Genomic DNA, 21,723 nt, shown 5'->3' with positions numbered 1-21,723 from the left:
GGGTCATCCTCCTAAAGGGTTTCGTTCGTTCGATGTAAAAGGCGAAGCCTCTGGAAATGTCTAAGGAATGCAGCTGTTGCTCTCGTCAAGAGGCATGCGGCTTCGGAAAGAAGACCGGAAGGAAGATGTCTTGGTTGACATGGAAGGCAGACACCACCTTAGGAAGGAAGGTGGGGTTTGGTTGCAGCTGTACCTTCTCCTTATGAAACACCGTATACAGTGGGTCCGAAGTGAGGGCTCGAAGCTTCGACAAACGTCTCGCCCAGATGATAGCAACAAGGAAAGCTGTTTTCCAGGAAAGGTACAGAAGCAAGCAAGTGGCCATTGGCTCGAACAGGGCACCCATGAACCTGGATAGGACCAGGTTGAGGTCCCATGTAGAGGCCGAATGCCGAATTTGTGGGTACAGACGTTCCAATCCCTTGAGGAATCTGCTGACCATAGGATTGGAGAAAACCGATCAGCTGTTTTCACCCGGGTGGAAGGCCGAAATTGCTGCTAGGTGTACTCTGATGGATGAAACTGCTAGGCCTTGCTGTTTCAAAGACAAGAGATAATCTAGGATGGTAGGTATTGGCACCTCCAGAGGGGCAGCATTGCTCAGAGCACACCAGCAGGAGAAACTCTTCCACTTGGCCAGATATGTGACCTAGTAGAGGGCTTTCTGCTACCCAAGGGTATGTGCTGCCCCGAGCGGGAGCAACGCAGCTCAGAATGAGTTAGCCATGCAGCATCCGTGCTGTGAGATGGAGGAATTGCAGGTCCGGATGACACAGTTGGCTGTGCTCCTGAGTGATCAAGTCCGGCCACAACGGTAGTGGAATTGGTGTGGTCACTGACAGATCGAGGAGAGTGGTGTACCAATGTTGCCTGGGCCGTGCTGGGGCGATCAAGATTAAGTGGGCCTTGTCTCTTTGCAATTTGAGAAGGACCTTGTGGACTAATGGGAATGGAGGAAAGGCCTAGAGCAGATGGTCTTTCCACGGCCTCAGGAAGATGTCCGATAGGGAGCCTGGGGAGCGCCCTTGGAGAGAGCAGAACACCTGGCACTTCCGATTCTCGCAAGAGGCGAAAAGGTCTATGTGGGGAAACCCCCACTTCCGGAAAACAGAATGGATAACATCCGGGCGAACTGACCACTCGAGAGCCAGGAAGGACTTGCTGAGGCAATCTACCAAAGTGTTTTGGACTCCCGGGAGAAATGACACCACCAGGTCGATCGAGTGGCCTATTCTGAATTCCCACAGGCGAATAGCTTCCTGTCAGAAGGGGGACGATTGCGCTCCCCCTTGCTTGTTGATGTAAAATATGGCCGTTGTGTTGTCTGTGAAGACTGCAACACAATGGCCCTAAAGGTGTTCGCGGAACACCTGACACGCCAGGTATACTGCTCTCAGTTCCCGTATGTTGATATGCAGGGTTATCTCTTATGTGGACCAGGGATCCTGTGTGCGAAGGTCCGCAAGGTGAGCGCCCCAGCCCAGAGATTATGCGTCCGTGGTTAGGACTAGGGAGGGCTGTGGGGCATGGAATGGCATCCCCCCTCATACAAAGTTGGGGTTCAGCCACCAAACCAGGGAGGTTAAGACTTCCATCAGTACCGTGAACACCGTGTCCGGATTGTCTCGGCCTGGACGGTAGACTGATGAGAGCCAGGCCTGAAGTGGACGGAGGCATAGTCTAGCATGTCTGGTCACGAAGATGCAAGACGCCGTGTCCCCCAGTAGACTGAGGCACGTGTGTGTTGTCGAGGTTGGGAAGCTTTGGAGGCCGTGTGTAATGCTTGCCATGGACTGGAAGTGGGCATGCAGTAGGCATGCCTGGGCAAGATTTGAATCCAGAACTGTTCTGATGAAGTCTGTTCTCTGGGTCGGCTGCAAAGTGGACTTTTTGACACTGAACAGCAGGCCCAACTGTCTGAACAAGCTCATAGTGAACCGAACATGAGATTGCACCTGGAGCCTGGCATGACCCCGAAAGAGCCAGTCGTCAAGGTACGGAAACACTTGGATCTGATGTCAACGGAGCAAGGCAGCTACGACAGCCATACACTTCGTAAATACCCTCAGTGCCATGGATAGGCCGAAGGGGAGGACGATAAACTGGAAGTGTCGTGGACTGACCACAAAGTGAAGGAAGCGCCTGTGCGGCGGGAAGATCGCTTTGTAGAAGTACGTGTCCCTCATGTCGAGAGCAGCGATCCAGGATCCAGGGAAGGGATAATGGTCCCCAGGGAAACCATGCGAAACTTCAACTTTGCCATAAATTTGTTGAGTCCACACAGGTCCAGAATGGGCCGTAGGCCCCCCCTCCCCCCGCCACCTTGGGGATTAGGAAGTAGAGGGAGTAAAACCCCCTACCCCGCAGATCCCTTGGAACCTCCTCTGTAACTCCAATAGCCAGGAGCGTCTGCACCTCCTGTAGACGGAGTTGCACGTGAGGGGGGTCTCTGAAAGGGGGCAGGGGGGACAAAACAAATTGAGTCGGTATCCACTTTCCACTGTGCGTAGGACCCAGCAGTCTGACCTTGTGCGGGATCACGCAGGGAGGAAATAGGAGAGGTGGTTGGTGAAAGGTGGGGAAGGATTCTCAGAGGAGACTGGTGCTCTGCCCTCAGGCGCACCTTTAAAAGTTTTGTTTGGGCTCCGCCGATGGTTGGGGGGGGGCCCTGGTTCTGGCCCATCTGAGGACCAGATTGCCGCCTCCTACCACCGCGACCAGGGTATGCATGCCCAATGAGAGCATGATGGCCTGGTTATCCTTCGGACTCTGGAGTCAGTTTTGTCTGAAAATAGCCCATAGCCATGAAAGAGCAGGGCCTGAAATGTTGTTTGCAGCTCCGGTGGAAGACTGGATACCTGCAGCCACGAGATGTGGTGCATAGCTACGCCTGAGGCTAGAGTCGTAGCCGCCGAGTCTGCCGCATCTATCGAAGCCTACAAGGATGTCCTGGCTACTTTCTTGCCCTCTTCTAGCAGGGCCCCAAGCTCCTCCCTGGACTCCTGAGGAACCAGTTCTGTGAACTTCTACATAGAATTCCAGGTATTATAGTTATAATGGCTCAAGAGGGCCTGCTGGTTAGCCACCCTAAGTTGTAGGCCACCAGTCCAATAGGTCTTGTGCCTGAATAAATCCAGGCATCTAGTGTCCTTGGATTTAGGAGCGGGAGCTTGTTGACCGTGTCTTTCCCTCTCATTGATGGACTGTACACCAAGTACTTCCTCTCCACCCCCTTGGTAGTGGGAAGAATAGATGCCAGAGACTGCCAGATTGTATAGGCATTAGCCTAGATGGTCCTAATAAAGGGCAAGGCTATACATGTGGGGGCATCGGCAGATAACATGTCCACCACCGGATCCTCAACCTCCACCACCTCCTCCACCTGGAGGTTTATGTTTTGTGCCACCCTACGAAGCAAGTCTTGGTGCACACGGAGGTCTGTAGGTGGTGGGCCAGAGGAGGATGTGCCCGCCACTGCCTCATCAGGGGAGGATGAGGAGGATGCGTCCAGGACTAATGGGTCCTGGGGCAGGTCCTGGGGCAAATCCTGCTGGCGGGGGGTCCTGCCCTAGGTCCTCTGTGCTAGGGGCATGGGCCTGAGCTGAGGATAGGGCCATCGCCTCTGAGCCCCCTGAGGAGGGGGGGAGACTGACAGTGGCCTCCGGGACCCGAGATTCTGAGTGGGCAGAACGAGAAGCTCTCAGTGGGACACCTTGGACCTGATGGTATGCCCAAGGGGTCCAAAAGGACCATTGTGGGGGTTCCTGAGCAGGATCCTGACCCTCATCGTGCCATTGGCTAGCTCCATCTGCTTCTTGGTCATGGACGCGGTAGCCACTCTCCACTTGGGACAACTTCGAGTTGGGGCAGGAAGGCCAAGGTGGAGCCAATCACTCATGCTGGGTTGCACTGTCATGCGTTGTTGGCCCACGCCCCGGGGACAGAGATCGGCGCTGCGTTCTCAAGCAGTACCACGATCTGGACTGGGACCAACAGTCGTATCGGTGCCAGGACGTAGAGCTGGACCTCGATGAAGATCTACAGGCGGAGCCGCGCCGGGGACAACTTTGAGGAGACCAGCGCCGGGATCAGTGCCAGGAGTTGGACCAGTACCGACCGTACCAGGAAGGAGATCTTCTTGAAGCGGTGCGGCGCTGTGAGTATGACCGGCACCAAGATGGTGATCAGTGCCAGGACTGCGAGCGGTGCCATAGAGGAGACCAGTGCCTGGATCGGAACCGTGACCTGGACTGGGACTAAGATCACTGCCTACCCTTCTCGCTCTGCGATAGAGGGCGCATCATGGAGGGCTTCCCTATCGATGGAACAGCCCACACTGGCAGTACTGAAGTTTGTGAGAGTCCTGGCTCAGTGAGCGCAATTAGGTCGCGAGCAGTGGAGAAAGTCTCTGGGGTGGAAGGCAGGCTGAGCTCGACCATAGTGCGCACTGGGGAGCTTATGTGCACCAGAATCAACAGTGCCGGAGTTGGAGCCTTTGCGGAGCAGTCCAGCATGGGGCTGCTCCAAGGGGGGCACAGGCAGTGCCGGCAACTGTACAGGAGCAGCAGGTTTATTGTGCTGCTTCTGGGCTCCTGGAGATGCGAGCGGTGCTGCCCTGGTAACGGTGCCGGAGACATCCGGTGCCGGGAGTCTTTGTCAGTCCCAGGTCAATCCAGTGCCGGAGGTGCGCTTCGGACCGACGGCACCAGGTCTCGGCGCGGGGCAGAGAGTGTCGGGCAAAGTGCCGCTTCCATGAGGAGCTGCTTCACACAAAAGTCCCGCTCTTTTTTTGTCTGAGGCTTAAATGCCTTACAAATGTGGCACTTATCTGATTGATGGGATTCCCCCAGGCACTTTAGGCAGGAGTCATGGGGGTCTCCCACAGGCATTGGCTTGAGGCAGGCCAAGCAGACTTAGGCATGGGCCCGGTACCAGGAAGGGGAGAAGCCCCTTACCTCCAATTACTATATGCACTAACTACAAAACTACTATTAACTACAACTAGAAACTACTAACAACTACCCTATAACTACTATCTAGAGGTATAAACGAGCAAAGAGCTAGGGAAGTGGAGATCAGCTATGCCACGCTCCACAGTTCCAACAACCGTCACGGGCGGTAAGAAGGAACTGAGGGGGCACTGGGTCGGCAGGGGCATATATCTGGCGCCATAAGGGCGCCACTCCAGGGGGCATCTCAGCCGACTCACCAAGTGTTGCTAGGGTAAAAATCTTCCTACGATTGTGCACGCGGCATGCGCACACCTAATTGGAATCGATATGAGCAAGCACTCGAAGAATGATTGCTCACTTTGTAGCCTGTTTTGTAAAGGTTTAAAAGCAACCCCACATACACATCTGTACCATCCCTTCCTGCCTGGGAGAGAGGCATCACTGAATGCAACAGCCACCCATAGGGATGTGGGATCACCTCTCCACATGACAGCCAGGCTCCAGTGTCCACCTTTACATTACCTGCTTAATTCAGTTGCTCTGGGTTTGGTTCCCACTATGGCCTCATGAGCCAGTATCCCTACCTAAGGCTGGGGCTATAGTACCCTGCTGTTATCAAGTGTGAAGTGTTATCAGTATCTTTTTAAAATGAGATTAACCATTTTGCTGCCTTTCTTATCCTATTTACTCTTCCCTGTTTCTAATGGGTGTGGCTTGAGACTGGACAGTCCCATTTCACTTCTAAATGGTGTTACAGAAGGCTCATGCTAGAGTAAAGGTTATAAAACAGTTTCATCCCAAGCCCCATTTACACCTGTACACAGCTCCCTTGTACATTTCCAGACATACTTGCTGGCATAACAGGGACAGGAGGAAGTGGGAGCTAAAATTGCTGTGATTTTTGGAGGTCTCCATAGTTTTGCTGCATTCTACAATATCTGCAAATAGCTTTCATTTAAAAAAAAATAAGTTTCTGTCTCTTTCAGTTGCCAAGATACAGCCATCACAATGTAAACAGATGTGCTGCTGCCCTGTTAACCCAGCCTTGCAGAAAACTGTCTCCAGCCAAACAATAGCAGCAAAGAAGGTGTGAATTCACCCCCCTCACCCCATTCACCTCAGTGAGGAGTGAACTCTGCCCCTACCCCATTCACCTCACTGAGGTGTGAATTTCAGTGTCCATTTTGGGCCCTTAAAATGCTAATGTTGAGCACAAATTATATTTTCCTTTAATAAAAAAAAAAAGAGAGAGAAAGTAAATGGAAAAACCACGTAATACAACATTGAGGTTTCACAGTTTAATTTTTATGTTTCCTGTCTAAGCTCCTGCGCAATGTTAATCCAGTTACACTGCACATCTGTGTTTTATGCTACATATTTACTGTAGAAAAACTATGGGCTTTCTGTTATCGATGTACAGTGCCTAGAATAATGTGGCACCACACTAATCCTTGCTTGGGGCACCCAGACACTTCTGTATTACATATTAAATAACAAACATACACATTTAAGAAACTGCATGATCCACTGGACAGACTGTTACCCAGGAGACTTTGGTTCTCTTCCTGGCTCTGCCATTGTCCTGCAGTGTGACTTGAGGCAAGTCACTTCATCTCTTATTGTCCTCTTTGGGGCTGAGACTTTCACTGTGTGTTTGGACTGTGGGTAACACTATGTTGTTCCAAATTTTGTGTGGGGCCTCTTAAGTGCTACTGTGTTAAAAATAAAAAACAAGTTGGACAAGGAAAACAGGAATGGAAAGTAGCATTTATAGGTAAAATGACTTAAGTTAACACTGTTCCAGGAACCTTGTTTTTGCTGATTATATTTTAACAAAGTTACCTTAATGTTGTATTATTATAGAGTGTTACAATAAACTGCTTTTTCATTTCTATATGGTGACTATATCTAGACTTATGTATCCTAGGATTTCCAAAGTGCTGTTAAATCTTGATACCCTTTTCTGAGAGAGGAGGACCCAAACTCACTTAGACCACAAAGAAACATCAAATATCATGCAATCATTTGACAACAAAGAGAAGAGGTCTCATTGCCCCAGTGCAGTGCTTTAGAAAACACTTCACAGTAGTCATATTTGGTAGCCAGCAACTGATAGAGTAAAATCCACCAGGGTTTGTTGATATCACAAAAGCAGTGCAGAACGTTAATTCTCATAATTGTTTGGTGAACCCATTCTTCTACCACCCCTGCTCCTCTGTATGGCAAGTACTTGCACTCCAGCACTGACTTCATGCTAATCGTTCTAAGCAGAATATTTTAAGAGCTTAAAAACAAAGCCCTCTTGTAATTGTATCAAGCGGCCCACAACCCCTACGCCTTGGTCATTGTGCTCAAAGATGTGTAGTAACAGCCCTCAACTCTTATTGCTTCTTCTTTCAGGATGGTCCCCACATCTGTGGAGCGGCTTCGAGAGGGCCGTGGTATTCTTGAGAAGGTTCTGCGCAGTGGTGCAAAGATATCTCAGAGAGGAGAGCCCTCGCCCACGGGTGACAGTGCTGCTGAGAGAGATCCAGGTAAACAGATGAGCCTTTTGAAGGAGAGCTGTATTTCATACTTAGACAGATGGAACTGACTCTGTTAAGAGTAGATTTAGCTGCGGGCTTGGCTCTCAGGTAAATGTCACCTCCATGTTTGACATCACCAGTATCCTATGGGAGCCTTTCCCTGAGCACATTTCCTCGTGAGTCAAACAAGACCCTTAAGTCTGCTTCCATCACCCTTCAGGCCTCGAAAGCCTTGGAGTTGACTGCAGCATTCAGTCTCACAAATAGATCACAGATTTTCTCTTTGACCTTGGACAAACCACCCTAAGCCTCAGTTTTCCTGTTCCTGAACGATGGGGATAGTACTGGCATTAGGAGGCTGGTGGAGTTAATTAGCTGTACAGTTCTCTGAAGATACCAAGCACCAAATTTTCTCACAAAAAGTAACTTGAGAATTATAGACACTTTAAACTCAGGAAACAAATAGCTAAGGTTCCAATCATAGTCTTAATTCTGCCCCTTTATTTCCTGCCGCCTGCCAAGTGAATATCATGGTCAGTTGTAAAATTTGTCTGATCTCTTGCATATATAATTTTTATGAGATTGACCTTCAGTTACAGCCATCCTTCCCATCTCTGGGTGTAGGGGAGCTCTCACTGTGTGTCAGGGTTCTGGGGTTTGAGGGAATGCAGGAAAGGGGTCCCTGAGTGCTCTCACCCTCTGCTTACTAAGACGCTGGGTGGATCTACAAATATATAACAAATGACCCTGAGGTGTCAGGATCAACTGAACTGATTTGAGCTCCTTCAGCACCACCTTAGTGGTGTACCTACTGTCACCAAGCAAAGGCCTGAGATCAACAGACTTAGGCTGTTTCAGAGCAGCGGGGAAATCAAATACTAGCAGCACTCATAGACTCATAGACTCTAGGACTGGAAGGGACCTCGAGAGGTCATCGAGTCCAGTCCCCTGCCCTCATGGCAGGACCAAATACCGTCTAACCATGCCTAATAGACATTAATCTAACCTACTCTTAAATATCTCCAGAGATGGAGATTCCACAACTTCCTTAGGCAATCTATTCCAGTGTTTAACTACCCTGACAGTTAGGAACTTTTTCCTAATGTCCAACTTAAATCTCCCTTGCTGCAGTTTAAGCCCATTGCTTCTTGTTCTATCATTGGAGGCTAAGGTGAACAAGTTTTCTCCCTCCTCCTGATGACACCCTTTTAGATACCTGAAAACTGCTATCATGTCCCCTCTCAGTCTTCTCTTTTCCAAACTAAACAAACCCAATTCCTTCAGCCTTCCTTCATAGGTCATGTTCTCAAGACCTTTAATCATTCTTGTTGCTCTTCTCTGGACCCTCTCCAATTTCTCCACATCTTTCTTGAAATGCGGTGCCCAGAACTGGACACAATCCTCCAGTTGAGGCCTAACCAGCGCAGAGTAAAGCGGAAGAATGACTTCTCGTGTCTTGTTTACAACACACCTGTTAATGCATCCCAGAATCACGTTTGCTTTTTTTGCAACAGTATCACACTGTTGACTCATATTAAGCTTGTGGTCCACTATGACCCCTAGATCTCTTTCTGCCATATTCCTTCCTGGACAGTCTGTTCCCATTCTGTATGTGTGAAACTGATTGTTCCTTCCTAAGTGGAGCACTTTGCATTTATCTTTATTGAACTTCATCCTGTTTACCTCAGACCATTTCTCCAATTTGTCCAGATCATTTTGAATTTTGACCCTGTCCTCCAAAGCAGTTGCAATCCCTCCCAGTTTGGTATCGTCCGCAAACTTAATAAGCGTACTTTCTATGCCAACATCTAAATCGTTGATGAAGATATTCAACAGATCCAGTCCCAAAACAGACCCTTGCGGAACCCCACTTGTTATACCTTTCCAGAAGGATTGGGAGCCATTAATAACTACTCTCTGAGTACGGTTATCCAGCCAGTTATGCACCCAGCTTATAGTAGCCCCATCTAAATTGTACTTTCCTAGTTTATCTATAAGAATATCATGCGAGACCGTATCAAATGCCTTACTAAAGTCCAGGTATGTCACATCCACCGCTTCTCCCTTATCCACAAGGCTCGTTATCCTGTCAAAGAACGCTATCAGATTAGTTTGACACGATTTGTTCTTTACAAATCCATGCTGGCTATTCCCTATCACCTTACCACCTTCCAAGTGTTTGCAGATCATTTCTTTAATTACCTGCTCCATTATCTTCCCTGGCACAGAAGTTAAACTAACTGGTCTGTAGTTTCCTGGGTTGTTTTTATTTCCCTTTTTATAGATGGGCACTATATTTGCCCTTTTCCAGTCTTCTGGAATCTCCCCTGTCTCCCTTGATTTCCCAAAGATAATAGCTAGAGGCTCAGATACCTCCTCTATTAGCTCCTTGAGTATTCTAGGATGCATTTCATCAGGCCCTGGTGACTTGCAGGCAGCTAACTTTTCTAAGTGATTTTTTACTTGCTCTTTTTTTATTTTATCTTCTAAACCTACCCTCTTCCCGTAAGCATTCACTATATTAGACATTCCTTCAGACTTCTCAGTGAAGACCGAAACAAAGAAGTCATTAAGCATCTCTGCCATTTCCAAGTCTCCCGTTACCGTTTTCCCCTCCTCACTGAGCAGTGGGCCTATCCTGTCCTTGGTCTTCCTCTTGCTTCTAATGTATTGATAAAAAGTTGTCTTGTTTTGTGATGTTATGGTTGAAATCCTGGCCCAATTGAAGTAAAGGGAGTTTTATCATTGACTGACTTCAAAGGAGCTGGGATTTTACCACAGAAGAGACGATAGTCTTGTGGTTAAGGAACTGGACTTGGACTCAAAAGGTCTGGATTTAATTCCTGGTTCTTGGAACTGGCTCCCAGTATGACCATGGATAAGTCACTTAATCTCTGTGTCTCAGTTTCCCATCTGTAAAATGGAACCTTTACCCTTTCTATTTAGATTTCAGACTGTTTAGGGCAGAGATTCTCTCTTACAATGCCCAGCACAATGGGATTCTGATCTCACTTGAGACCTAGAATAAATTGTTGTGGACCTTATTAAGCAACTTAGAAATACTGGAGAGAGAGAGAGCAAGCTTTGCCCCTAGTTGCTTATATCTAGAAGCTCATAGAAGAGGCACCCCAGTGGATCTCTCTGTCCATTGGTAGCTTGTGGGAGGGCCTGAGTGTCTCAGGTGGCCATGACCCAAGTCATGTGGGGTTTTATAGATCAAATCAACACCTAGATTGCACCTAGAGGTAATCTGAGAATCAGTGCAGATTCTAGAGAACAAGCATTATGTTCCCTCCAGCTAATGCTAGTTACCAGGCTTCTGTATTCTGCACTAGCTGAAATTTCTAAGTGGTTGTCTTCTGCTCCCACGCAGCTGGAGGAAGTGTCTCCACCTCCCCTTACTGAAGAGCCATGTTCAATCAGCATCATTGTGCTAGTTCTTGTTTTAAAGCAAGTTTTTTGAGTTACAAATGGACACAGGTTTTCAAACAGCTAAATACTCACTATACAAGAAGTGCCCTTAGGGATGCTCAACTTCAGTATGTGTGCGTGCCTGGGCATTCCTGATCAGAAACTTTCATCAGGACTGTCCTTAGGTCCACAGCTGCGCCCTACACATCCTCATGCTCTGGTGTGAGGGTATAAGGGGGTTGGGCTTGCTGACACTCCAGTTCCTTCTCAGCTGCCTGCAGCTTGAGAGGGAGTGTTGCAGCGTCCATTATAGATAACCATGTGGTTTTCTACTTTATTTTCTTATTTATTCTTATGCTTCTCTCTTAGTAATTTTTTAATATTTAATTTTTCTGTTTAACGCAGTTTTGTGGTTTCGGGGGTTTACTCCCTCTTTCCTTTGTTTGCCCAATCTGGGCTTCTGGATTTGCCCTCAATCCACTACTTCAACTAATTGGTTATGCCCAAAATCCCTCTCAGACCTGTCCCAGGTCTCTTTCCCACAATGAGAGACATTGAATCTGCCTCTGCTGATTTGAAGAGACCCACGTTCCTACGGTCTGCTCACATTTTAAAAGCAGATTTCAAAAACTTGAGGAATGGCTGGAATTGTTGATGGAGCATTCCAGGCCCGCGCGCCCCCCCCCCTCCCCCGCCCCGAACATCAGCTTTGGCTGCTTAAAGAGCTCCAGTGACTGTGTCTGCTGCAGTAAGCAGAAACCCTGGAGCCCGTCAGAACCATCCAGACCTTTTAAAAAAAAATTCTCCAGAATAAGAATCTAAGAGAACTGCAGAATTGTAGGACTGGAAGGGACCTTGAGAGGTCTCTAGTCCAGTCCCCTGCACTCATGGCAGGGCTAAGTATTATCTAGACCATCCCTGACAGGTGTTCGTCTAACCTGCTCTTAAAAGCCTCCAGCAGTGGAGATTCCACAACCTCCCTGGGCAATTTTCTCCAGTGTTTAACCACCTTGACAGGAAGTTTTTCCTAATATCCAACCTAAACCTAAACTTACTGCAATTTAAGCCCATTGCTTCTTGTCCTACCCTCAGAGGTTAAGAAGAACAGTTTTTTTCTCCCTCCTCCTTGTAACAACCTTTTATGTACTTGAAAACTGTTATCACCCCCTTCACTCTTCTCTTCTCCAGACTAAACAAACCCAGTTTTTTCAATCTTCCCTCATAGGTCATGTTTTCAAGACCTTTATCATTTTTGTTGCTCTTTTCTGGACTTTCTCCAATTTGTCCTCGTCTTTCCTGAATTGTGGCGCCCAGAACTGGACATAATACTCCAGCTGAGGCCTAATCTTGTGTCTTGCTTACAACACTCCTGCTAATACAGCCTAGAATGATGTTTGCTTTTTTTTTGCAATAGTGTTACATATTTATGCTTGTGATCCACTATGACCCCCAGATCCCTTTCCACTGTACTCCTTCCTACACAGTCAGTTCCCATTTTGTATGTGTGCACTTGATTGTTCCTTCCTAAGTGGGAGTACTTTGCTGAATTCCATCCTATTTACTTCAGACCATTTCTCCAGTTTGTCCAGATCAGTTTGAATTTTAATCCTGTTCTCCAAAGCACTTGCAACCTCTCCCAGCTTGGCATCGTCCACAAACTTTAGAAGTGTGCTCTCTGTGCCATTATCTAACACATTGATGAAGATATTGACCAGAATATAGGGAAGCCAACCTCTTGCTCTGTGTCTTGTGTCCCAGCACTGGTACTGCTGTGGCTTCCACCTTCTCCAATATTAAGAACCTGGCACCAGTTTAAAAGCCCATGCCATGTACCAAGAAGTCATCTGTTAAACAACATAGAGTGGTAGCACTGTTAGCACCAGACTCAGTACCTTTGAAGAACAAAAACTCTTCTAAAACCAAGCCAGAATCATTACTGGTACTGTCTTCTGCAACCAATCGAGGAAAATGCCCAGACCACACTTCTGTACTGTCTCCAATACCCTTACATGTACTGACTCCTGAGGTTTCTTATCCAGAGTCCCTCGTACTGTCCAGGCTCCTTTTGCAGAAGGACCTTCAAATTCTGAGTCTCCATGGCTGAGTGGTACTGAGACTCATTCCCCACCAGTAATGACTTATCTACCAGAGTCAACTTATCCTCTGGTCTGATCTACAATGCTGACTTGTCCTCCGGTACCGATGCAGTCACCAGCCCCATGCAGGCATTTTGAGGTTACTAAGAGTCAGTTTTAGCCAGTACCAACATATCCTCTTGCGGAACTATCTTACCAGCCAGCAAAGTCTCAGCTTCCATACCAATGCGGTTATGAGACCCTCTCCAGCCCCTGGTACCAGCAGTCACTGATACCAGCACCGTTTGTCCCTCAAGTGGACACAGGAGATGACACTGAATCTGATTCCAAAAAGTCCATACAGGGCTCCTCCACCTTCCCATTCCAGCTTCCCTCCTTTTGAGGTGCATCCCCAGGAAGAAATTCCCAGCAGAAGATGCACCCAGCAGTCTTGGGGTCCTAACTTTTCTCTTCTTCTTCGAGTGATTGCTCACATCCATTCCAGTTAGGTGTGCGCGCCGCGCGTGCACGTTCGTCGGAAACTTTTTACCCTAGCAACTCCAGTGGGCCGGCAGGTCGCCCCCTGGAGTGGCGCCGCCATGGCGCCCAATATATATCCCTGCCGGCCCGCCCGCTCCTCAGTTCCTTCTTACCGCCGTGTCGGTCGTTGGAACTGTGGAGCGCGGCATAGCTGTCCTCCACGTCCCTAGCTCTCCTAGTTATCTATCGTTATCTATTGTTATTCTCTAGTTCCATTACAGTTGTTAAATAGTTTGTTAAGTTGATAGTTAAGTTAATTAGTTATAAAGTACTTCTTCGCCGGGGGCTTAGCCCTTCCCGGCACCCGGCACCGGGCTCATGCCTGGTTCGCCGGGCTTCAAGCAGTGTGCGGCCTGCAAGAAGCCCATGCCTACCAGCGATCCCCACGAAGCGTGCCTGAAGTGCCTCGGGGAGTCGCACAGATCTGACAAGTGCCGCATCTGTAAGGCCTTTAAGCCGAGGACAAAGAAGGAGAGGGATCAAAGGCTCCGAACTCTCCTGATGGAGGCGGCACTTGACCCGGCGGCTTCGCAGGCCGTGGTATCGGCACCGGCACCGGATCGCTCCGGCACCGAGAAGACTCCTCGGCACCGACCCTCTCCGGCACTGGAGCCAGAGCCAAGGCCGTCGAAGTCTAATACTCCGGCCAGGCAGACCCGGCTAGAGCGCCCGGCCTCGACATCAGCCGCGGCGCCGCCGGCACCGTCAGCACCGTTGACTCCGGGCCCGGCGGGTCCGTTGAGTCCGGTGCCGCCGAGCTCCCCCATGAGATCTGGGGTTGAGATAGTGGTCCCATCCACACCGGAGACCTTCGCCTCGGCTCGGGACCTTATTGCCCTGACGGAGCCTACTCGGCTGCCACCCCCGGTACCTCCGGTGCGGGTCGCGTCCAGAGGCAAGCCCATGATGTCGGCACCGCCCACAGACAGTCGTTCGCCATCCAGGTCCCGACGTCTTGGGCGCTCCAGATCCCGACGCCGCTCGCAGTCCCGGCACCGCTCCCCTCAGCGGTACCGGTCGCACTCGCGGCACCGGTCGGCATCGAGACGGTCGCGGTCAGGCTCCAGTCGACACCGGCACCGCGACTCCAGGAGCAGGTCCCGACGCTACTCGCCGCACCGGTCGACCTCCCGGCACCGAGCTGGTGGCAGGTCCCGGTCCCGGTCCCGGTCTCGCTCGACCTCCCGGCACCGAGCTGGTGGCAGGTCCCGGTCGACCTCCCGGCACCGAGCTGGTGGCAGGTCCCGGTCCCGGTCGATCTCCCGGCACCGAGCTGGTAGTAGGTCCCGGCACCGAAGCGGCGCCCGGTACCGAAGCGGCGCCCGGCACCGTGACAGATCCCGGTCCCGGTCCCGATCCCGGCACCGATATGACTCCCGGCACCGGTCCCCGGCACCGAGACGATCCTCCGTGCCGGCCCGCGCGGACCCGTACCATCCAGGGTCGGCCCCGCCGTGGCCCTCGAGGCAGCCGTCCGTATCCTCCCAGACGGACAGCGGCTATGCGCTGGGCACCGACCGGCAGGCGGCGCTGTTTGCTGATCCGCCGCTGCAGGACCAAGGCCCACAACAGTGGGGATTCTGGACACCCTGGGCGTACCATCAGACCCAGGGCCCCCAGCAGCTCCCTGCTAGGCCGGCGACTGCGGAGCGTAGGGCCCCTGAAGCCTCTTTGTCTCGCCCCCCTCCCTCCCCGGAAGGGGACGAAGGGTCCAAACAGCAGGACTCCGCTGTGGCTCCGGAGACAGAGGCGAGGGCTGAGGAAGACCCTCAGTTGGACACTATTGTGCCTGGGGTCTCATCATCCTCCTCCCCGGATGAGGCGGTGGCGGGTACCTCCTCCAACAGTCCCCCCCCGCTGGATCTCAGGGCGCACCAGGACCTCCTCAGGCGATTGGCTCAAAACCTGAGTCTGCAGGCAGAGGAGGTCTCGGAGATAGAGGACCCAATTGTCACCATCCTCTCTTCCGATGCTCCCACCAGGGTCGCCCTGCCGTTCATACGGACCATCCAGGCCAATGCCAATACTATCTGGCAGTCCCCGGCCTCCATCCCTCCGACAGCGAAAGGAGTCGAGAGGAAGTACATGGCCCCTTCTAAGGGGTACGAATATTTACATGTTCACCCGACTCCCGGTTCACTGGTAGTGCAATCGGTGAACGATAGGGAGCGTCACGGCCAGGAGGCTCCGGCCCCCAAATCCAGAGAAGCCAGGCGGATGGACCTCCTTGGCCGTAAGGTGTATTCGGCTGGGGCGCTGCAGCTCAGGGTCTCTAACCAGCAGGCCCTGCTGAGCAGATACGCCTTTAACTCCTGGGTGGCAGTGGACAAATTTAAGGAGCTGCTGCCACAGGATGCTCGCCAAGAGTTTACGGCCATCCTGGACGAAGGCAAGAAGGTCGCGCGCACGGCCTTACAAGCCTCCTTGGACGCTGCGGACTCGGCTGCCAGTACCCTCGCGTCAGGAGTTACGATGCGTCGCATCTCCTGGCTGCAGGTTTCCGGCCTTCCGCCAGAGCTCCAGCACACGATACAGGACCTTCCTTTCGAAGGCCAGGGCCTGTTTTCCGATAAGACAGACCCCAGACTTAAGAGTTTAAAGGACAACCGGGTCATTGCGCGGTCCCTCGGGATGCACACCCCTGTGACACAGCGTAGACCCTTTAGGCCGCAACAACAGCAGCACCGTCGGCCGTTTTCCCAGTTCCGCCAGCGGCAGGACCCTTACAGGCGCCGCGGCAGGAACGGGAGGCGCAGGCAGTCGGGGAACCAAGGGGGGCAGAACCAAGGCTCCTCAAAACCCCCGCCTGGTCCTAAGCCTTCATTTTGAAGGTGCGCTCGAGGGCGCAGTAACAGTTTCCCCTATGGATCCTTCCCCCCCGTTTTCCAACCGCCTTTCATTTTTCCTCCCGGCGTGGTCCCAAATAACATCGGACCGCTGGGTCTTAAGCATGGTGCAGACGGGGTACCGCCTGCAGTTTGTTTCGTTTCCTCCTTCCCGCCCTCCTTCCTCGTCCCTCTTCAGGGACCCCTCTCACGAGCAATTCCTTCGGCAGGAGGTGCAGACGCTCCTCAGCAAAGGAGCTATAGAGGCGGTTCCCGAAAACGAGAAAGGCAAGGGGTTTTATTCCCGCTATTTTCTGATCCCCAAGGCCAAGGGGGGCCTCAGGCCTATCCTCGACCTGCAGGAGCTCAACAAATACCTCGTGAAGTTGAAGTTCCGCATGGTATCCCTGGGGACCATTATTCCATCCCTGGATCCGGGAGACTGGTACGCCGCCCTCGACATGCAGGACGCGTATTTCCACGTTGCCATTTGGCCACGCCACAGACGCTTCCTCCGCTTCGTTGTGGGGGCTCGTCATTATCAATTTGCGGTCCTCCCGTTTGGCCTGTCCACGGCCCCGAGGGTGTTTACAAAATGCATGGCAGTTGTCGTGGCGCATCTTCGGCGCAACCGTGTCCACGTGTTCCCTTATCTGGACGATTGGTTGATTCGGGGCACGTCGGAACAGCAGGTGTACAGCCATGTCCGCGTGATCACCGGCATGTTTGCGAGTCTGGGCCTCTTGATAAACACAGACAAGTCCACCCTGAGGCCCACTCAGAAGGTGGAATTTATCGGGGCCGTCCTGGACGCCACTGTGGGCAGGGCCTCGCTGCCTCGGCAGCGGTTCCAGACCATGGTGGCGATCGTTCAACGCTTGCGGTCAGCCCCGTTGACGTCAGTGAGGACATGTCTAACCCTGTTAGGCCACATGGCGGCGTGCACTTTTGTGACCGACTACGCTCGGCTCCGCATGAGGCCTCTCCAGCTGTGGCTTATCAGTCATTACAGGCCAAGGCAACCGCTAGACATGTTAATCACAGTCCCCCAGAAGGTCTTAGATTCCCTCGGCTGGTGGTTGGACCAGTCCGTATTGTGTGCGGGTCTTCCCTTTCACCCGTCTCAGCCCTCGGTATCCCTGACAACGGATGCCTCAGATCTAGGCTGGGGGGCCCACCTAGGGACCCTGCGGACGCAGGGCCTATGGTCCCAGGAGGAGGTGGGGCTACACATCAACATGAGGGAGTTGAGAGCGGTCCGCCTTGCTTGCCAAACGTTTTGTCATCAGCTTCAGGGTCGTTGTGTAGCCGTGTTCACGGACAACACGACGACCATGTATTATATCAACAAGCAGGGCGGCACCAGGTCCTCCTCCCTGTGCCTCGAGGCGATACGACTCTGGGACTTTTGCGTAGCCCACTCCATTCACCTCAGGGCTTCCTTCCTTCCCGGAGTACGGAACACGCTGGCGGATCGATTGAGCAGATCCTTCCTGTCACACGAGTGGTCCCTTCGCCCGGACGTCGCTCTCTCCATTTTCCGGAGGTGGGGTTATCCCCGGGTGGACCTCTTTGCGTCCAAGGGGAACAGGAAGTGCCAAGCGTTCTGCTCCTTTCAGGGCAGGGAGCCGGGGTCGATAGCGGATGCCTTCCTCATCCAGTGGTCGACCCACCTGTACTATGCGTTTCCTCCGTTCCCTCTGGTTCACAAGGTCCTCCTGAAGGTGCGCAGAGACAGGGCTCGTGTGATCATGGTGGCCCCGGCATGGCCCAGACAGCACTGGTACACCATGCTGCTAGACTTGGCCGTAGCCGACCCAGTTCCCCTGCCCCTTCATCCGGACCTGATTACCCAGGACCACGGGTCTCTCTGTCACCCAGACCTGCAGTCGCTGCACCTAGCGGCGTGGCTCCTGTGTGGCTAACTGGTTCCGAGCTGCGCTGCTCCACGCCTGTGAGAGAGGTGCTCTTGGGCAGCAGGAAACCGTCCACAAGAGCCACATATTCGGCAAAATGGAAACGCTTCTCCTGTTGGTGCGTAGAGAGAAATCTCCGCCCTATGGAAGTTTCGGTATCCGAAATCTTAGACTATGTTTGGTCCCTCAAAGGGCAAGGTCTGGCCTTATCGTCGTTGCGAGTCCATCTGGCAGCTATCTCCACCTTTCACCCGGGTGCGGACGGTCGCTCCGTTTTTTCTCACCCGACGGTGTCGAGATTTCTTAAAGGGCTGGAACGGTTATTCCCTAACGTCCGTCCCCCTGCTCCAACCTGGGATCTTAACCTGGTGTTGTCCCGGCTCATGGGGCCCCCCTTTGAGCCGTTAGCTACTTGCTCCCTGCTTTACCTCTCTTGGAAGGCTGCCTTTCTAGTAGCCATCACCTCAGCTAGACGGGTGTCGGAACTCCGAGCCCTTGTGGTAGACCCCCCATATACGGTCTTCCACAAAGACAAGGTACAGCTTAGACCACACCCTGCCTTTCTACCCAAGGTGGTCTCAGCCTTCCACGTCAACCAAGAGATTTTCCTCCCGGTTTTTTTCCCAAAACCTCACTCCTCAGGCAGGGAGCAGCAGCTCCACTCGCTGGATGTCCGTAGAGCTCTCGCGTTCTACATAGAGAGGACCAAACTCTTCCGCAAATCCCCCCAGCTTTTCGTGGCGGTAGCGGACCGTATGAAAGGGCTTCCTATCTCCTCCCAGAGGTTATCCTCGTGGGTTACGTCCTGTATCAGGACCTGTTATGACTTGGCCCATGTCCCTACGGGCCGTGTGACTGCGCATTCTACCAGGGCGCAGGCGTCGTCGCTGGCTTTCCTTGCCCGTGTGCCCATCCAGGAAATCTGTCGGGCAGCGACCTGGTCATCGGTCCACACCTTTGCTTCCCACTACGCCCTGGTACAGCAGTCGAGAGAGGATGCGGCCTTCGGAACTGCAGTGCTCCGTGCCGCGACTTCTCACTCCGACCCCACCGCCTAGGTATGGCTTGGGAGTCACCTAACTGGAATGGATGTGAGCAATCACTCGAAGAAGAAAAGACGGTTACTCACCTTTGTAACTGTTGTTCTTCGAGATGTGTTGCTCACATCCATTCCACACCCGCCCTCCTTCCCCACTGTCGGAGTAGCCGGCAAGAAGGAACTGAGGAGCGGGCGGGCCGGCAGGGATATATATTGGGCGCCATGGCGGCGCCACTCCAGGGGGCGACCTGCCGGCCCACTGGAGTTGCTAGGGTAAAAAGTTTCCAACGAACGTGCACGCGCGGCGCGCACACCTAACTGGAATGGATGTGAGCAACACATCTCGAAGAACAACAGTTACAAAGGTGAGTAACCGTCTTTTATGCCCCACCACAATGGGCTTATTAGAACCCATGGGCCTGTTATGGCAAGCAGTTTTACAGGGTTCCGTCTCATGAGAGGGCATGTCAAGAGCAGCAATCACCGACCCTGGTTCCTGCTCAACAGACGGACTTATAGAGGAGCAAGAGCCAGGTGGGAAAGAAGAAAAAAAAAATCTTCCCATAAATCCTCCTTACCATACAAAGTTGTTATGCCTCCCCCACTAATGATTTCAAGGCCTTTGAAACGGATCGCAGAGGCCTTGAAAATTCCTTTGGAAGAGATACAGGAACCCAGCATTCCCTATTGGACATTCTCCATATGCCTCCTCAGGGCAAAATTGCCTTGCCCGTCAATGATGCCTGCTGTCTCCAGCCTCTAAGGAGTGAGGTAAACTCCAGCTACTCTACCACCTACTTGTAAATGTGCTGATTAAAAAATGCAGTATTCCACCCAAAGGCTCAGGGTATTTTTTTCTCTCACCCTATACCTAACTCCCTGGTTGTCAAGGCCTGTGATGAATGAAACCAACCACATCAGTCCTGCTCTGTGCCATCCGAGAGGGAGCAAAAAGGCTAGATCTTGGCCACAAAAGCTGCTCCTCAACCTCTTCGCAGTGCATAGTAGCCATTTACCAGGCCCTGATGGCAAAACATGATTTTGCAAATTGAGTTTTTGTCTTTTGAGCACCTGCCACAGGACCAGAGGGAACAATTTCACCCACTGATAATGGAACCCCAGACAATCTCCAAAGCTTGTCTCCTGATCTTGCTCAATGCTGCTAATACAGTTGCATGTTCTGTATCTATGGCAGTGGTCATGCATCAAACGTCTTAGTTCCAGTTTTCCCCAGGAGATACAAAACACCGCTGAAGACCTTATCTTCAAAGGACCCAAGCTATTCGGTGAGGCCACAGACAGATCCTTTCATTCACTAAAAGACTCCTGGGCGACACTGTGATCTCTGGGCATCTATATGACTGTGACAAAGAAAATATAAGATCACTGGGGGCTCAACAATCTTGCCTAGTCCACTATCAACCCATGAAACTATCTGAACCCCCATCTCCCACCAAGAAGGGGCCATCCTCCATAGTCAGTGACATCCTAAAAGCAACCATTCTTCTTCGAGTGCTTGCTCATATCAGTTCCAATTAGGTGTGCGCACGCCGCGTGCACGTTCATCGGAAGATTTTTACCCTAGCAACACTCGGTGGGTCGGCTGGGTTGCCCCCTGAAGTGGCGCCATTATGGCACCGGATATATACCCCTGCCGACCCAACAACCCTTCAGTTCCTTCTTACCGCCCGTGTCGGTTGTTGGAATAGTGGAGCGCGGCTTAGCTGATCTCCACTTCCCTAGCTACTCGTAGTTTTCTTGTTGTTGTTGTGTATATAGTTCAAATTTCTATACTTGCAGTTAGTTTATTATTTTTCTTTAACATAGTTAATGTATATAGTTAAGAGAGATTCGGGGATTAGCCCCTTCCTTTCACCTGGTGCCCAGGCCCATGCCTGGTTGACTGGGTTTCAAACCGTGCTCGGCCTGTCACAAGCCGATGCCAACAGGAGATCCTCACGACTCCTGCCTTAAGTGCCTCGGGGAATCCCACCTCACAGATAAATGCCGCATTTGCAAGGCCTTCAAGCCGCAGACCAAAAAGGAGTGGGACTTTTGTCTCAGACAGCTCCTGATGGAGGCAGTTTTTACTCCTCCACCCTTGGCACCGAGCGCCGGACAGTCCGCACCGGGGAGAAGTGCATCTTCGGCACTGGAGTTCACCGGTACCGCTGAGGCCCGTTGGCACCAACCGTCACTGGCCCAGATGTCTCCTCGGCACCGCTCCCTCTCCCCGCGGGTCAAAAAACATAAGACTCCTGCGGCTTCCGTGTCCACGTCGGAGCACCCGCCTAAGTCGGATCGCCCGGCACTGACAACTGCTGTGGCACCGACAACTTCAGCGCCGTCGATTCCAGTCCTGCAAGAGCCGTTGAGTCCGGTGCCTGACAGCTCCCCGGCACACACCGTGGTTGAGCTTATTGTTCCCTCCACGCCAGAG

General features: G+C 51.9%; 1 protein-coding gene across 5 annotated transcripts in view; it reads left to right on the top strand.

The window, feature by feature from the left end:
- Positions 1-21,723, top strand: part of SETD5 (SET domain containing 5) — a 200,203-nt gene that overhangs the window by 155,175 nt on the left and 23,305 nt on the right. For 4 of the 5 annotated variants that reach the window (XM_030570399.1, XM_030570398.1, XM_030570400.1 and 1 more), the window contains one exon: positions 7,353-7,486. In XM_030570399.1, coding sequence (XP_030426259.1) covers positions 7,353-7,486 — 134 coding nt within the window. Of the gene's footprint in view, positions 1-5,938; positions 6,040-7,352; positions 7,487-21,723 lie in introns of those variants that run through there. The other variant, XM_030570403.1, reaches the window with a different exon arrangement.

Source organism: Gopherus evgoodei, chromosome 7, assembly GCF_007399415.2.
Source record: "Gopherus evgoodei ecotype Sinaloan lineage chromosome 7, rGopEvg1_v1.p, whole genome shotgun sequence".
Lineage (NCBI taxonomy): Eukaryota > Metazoa > Chordata > Testudines > Testudinidae > Gopherus > Gopherus evgoodei.
This window is presented reverse-complemented; position numbering and strand designations above follow the sequence as displayed.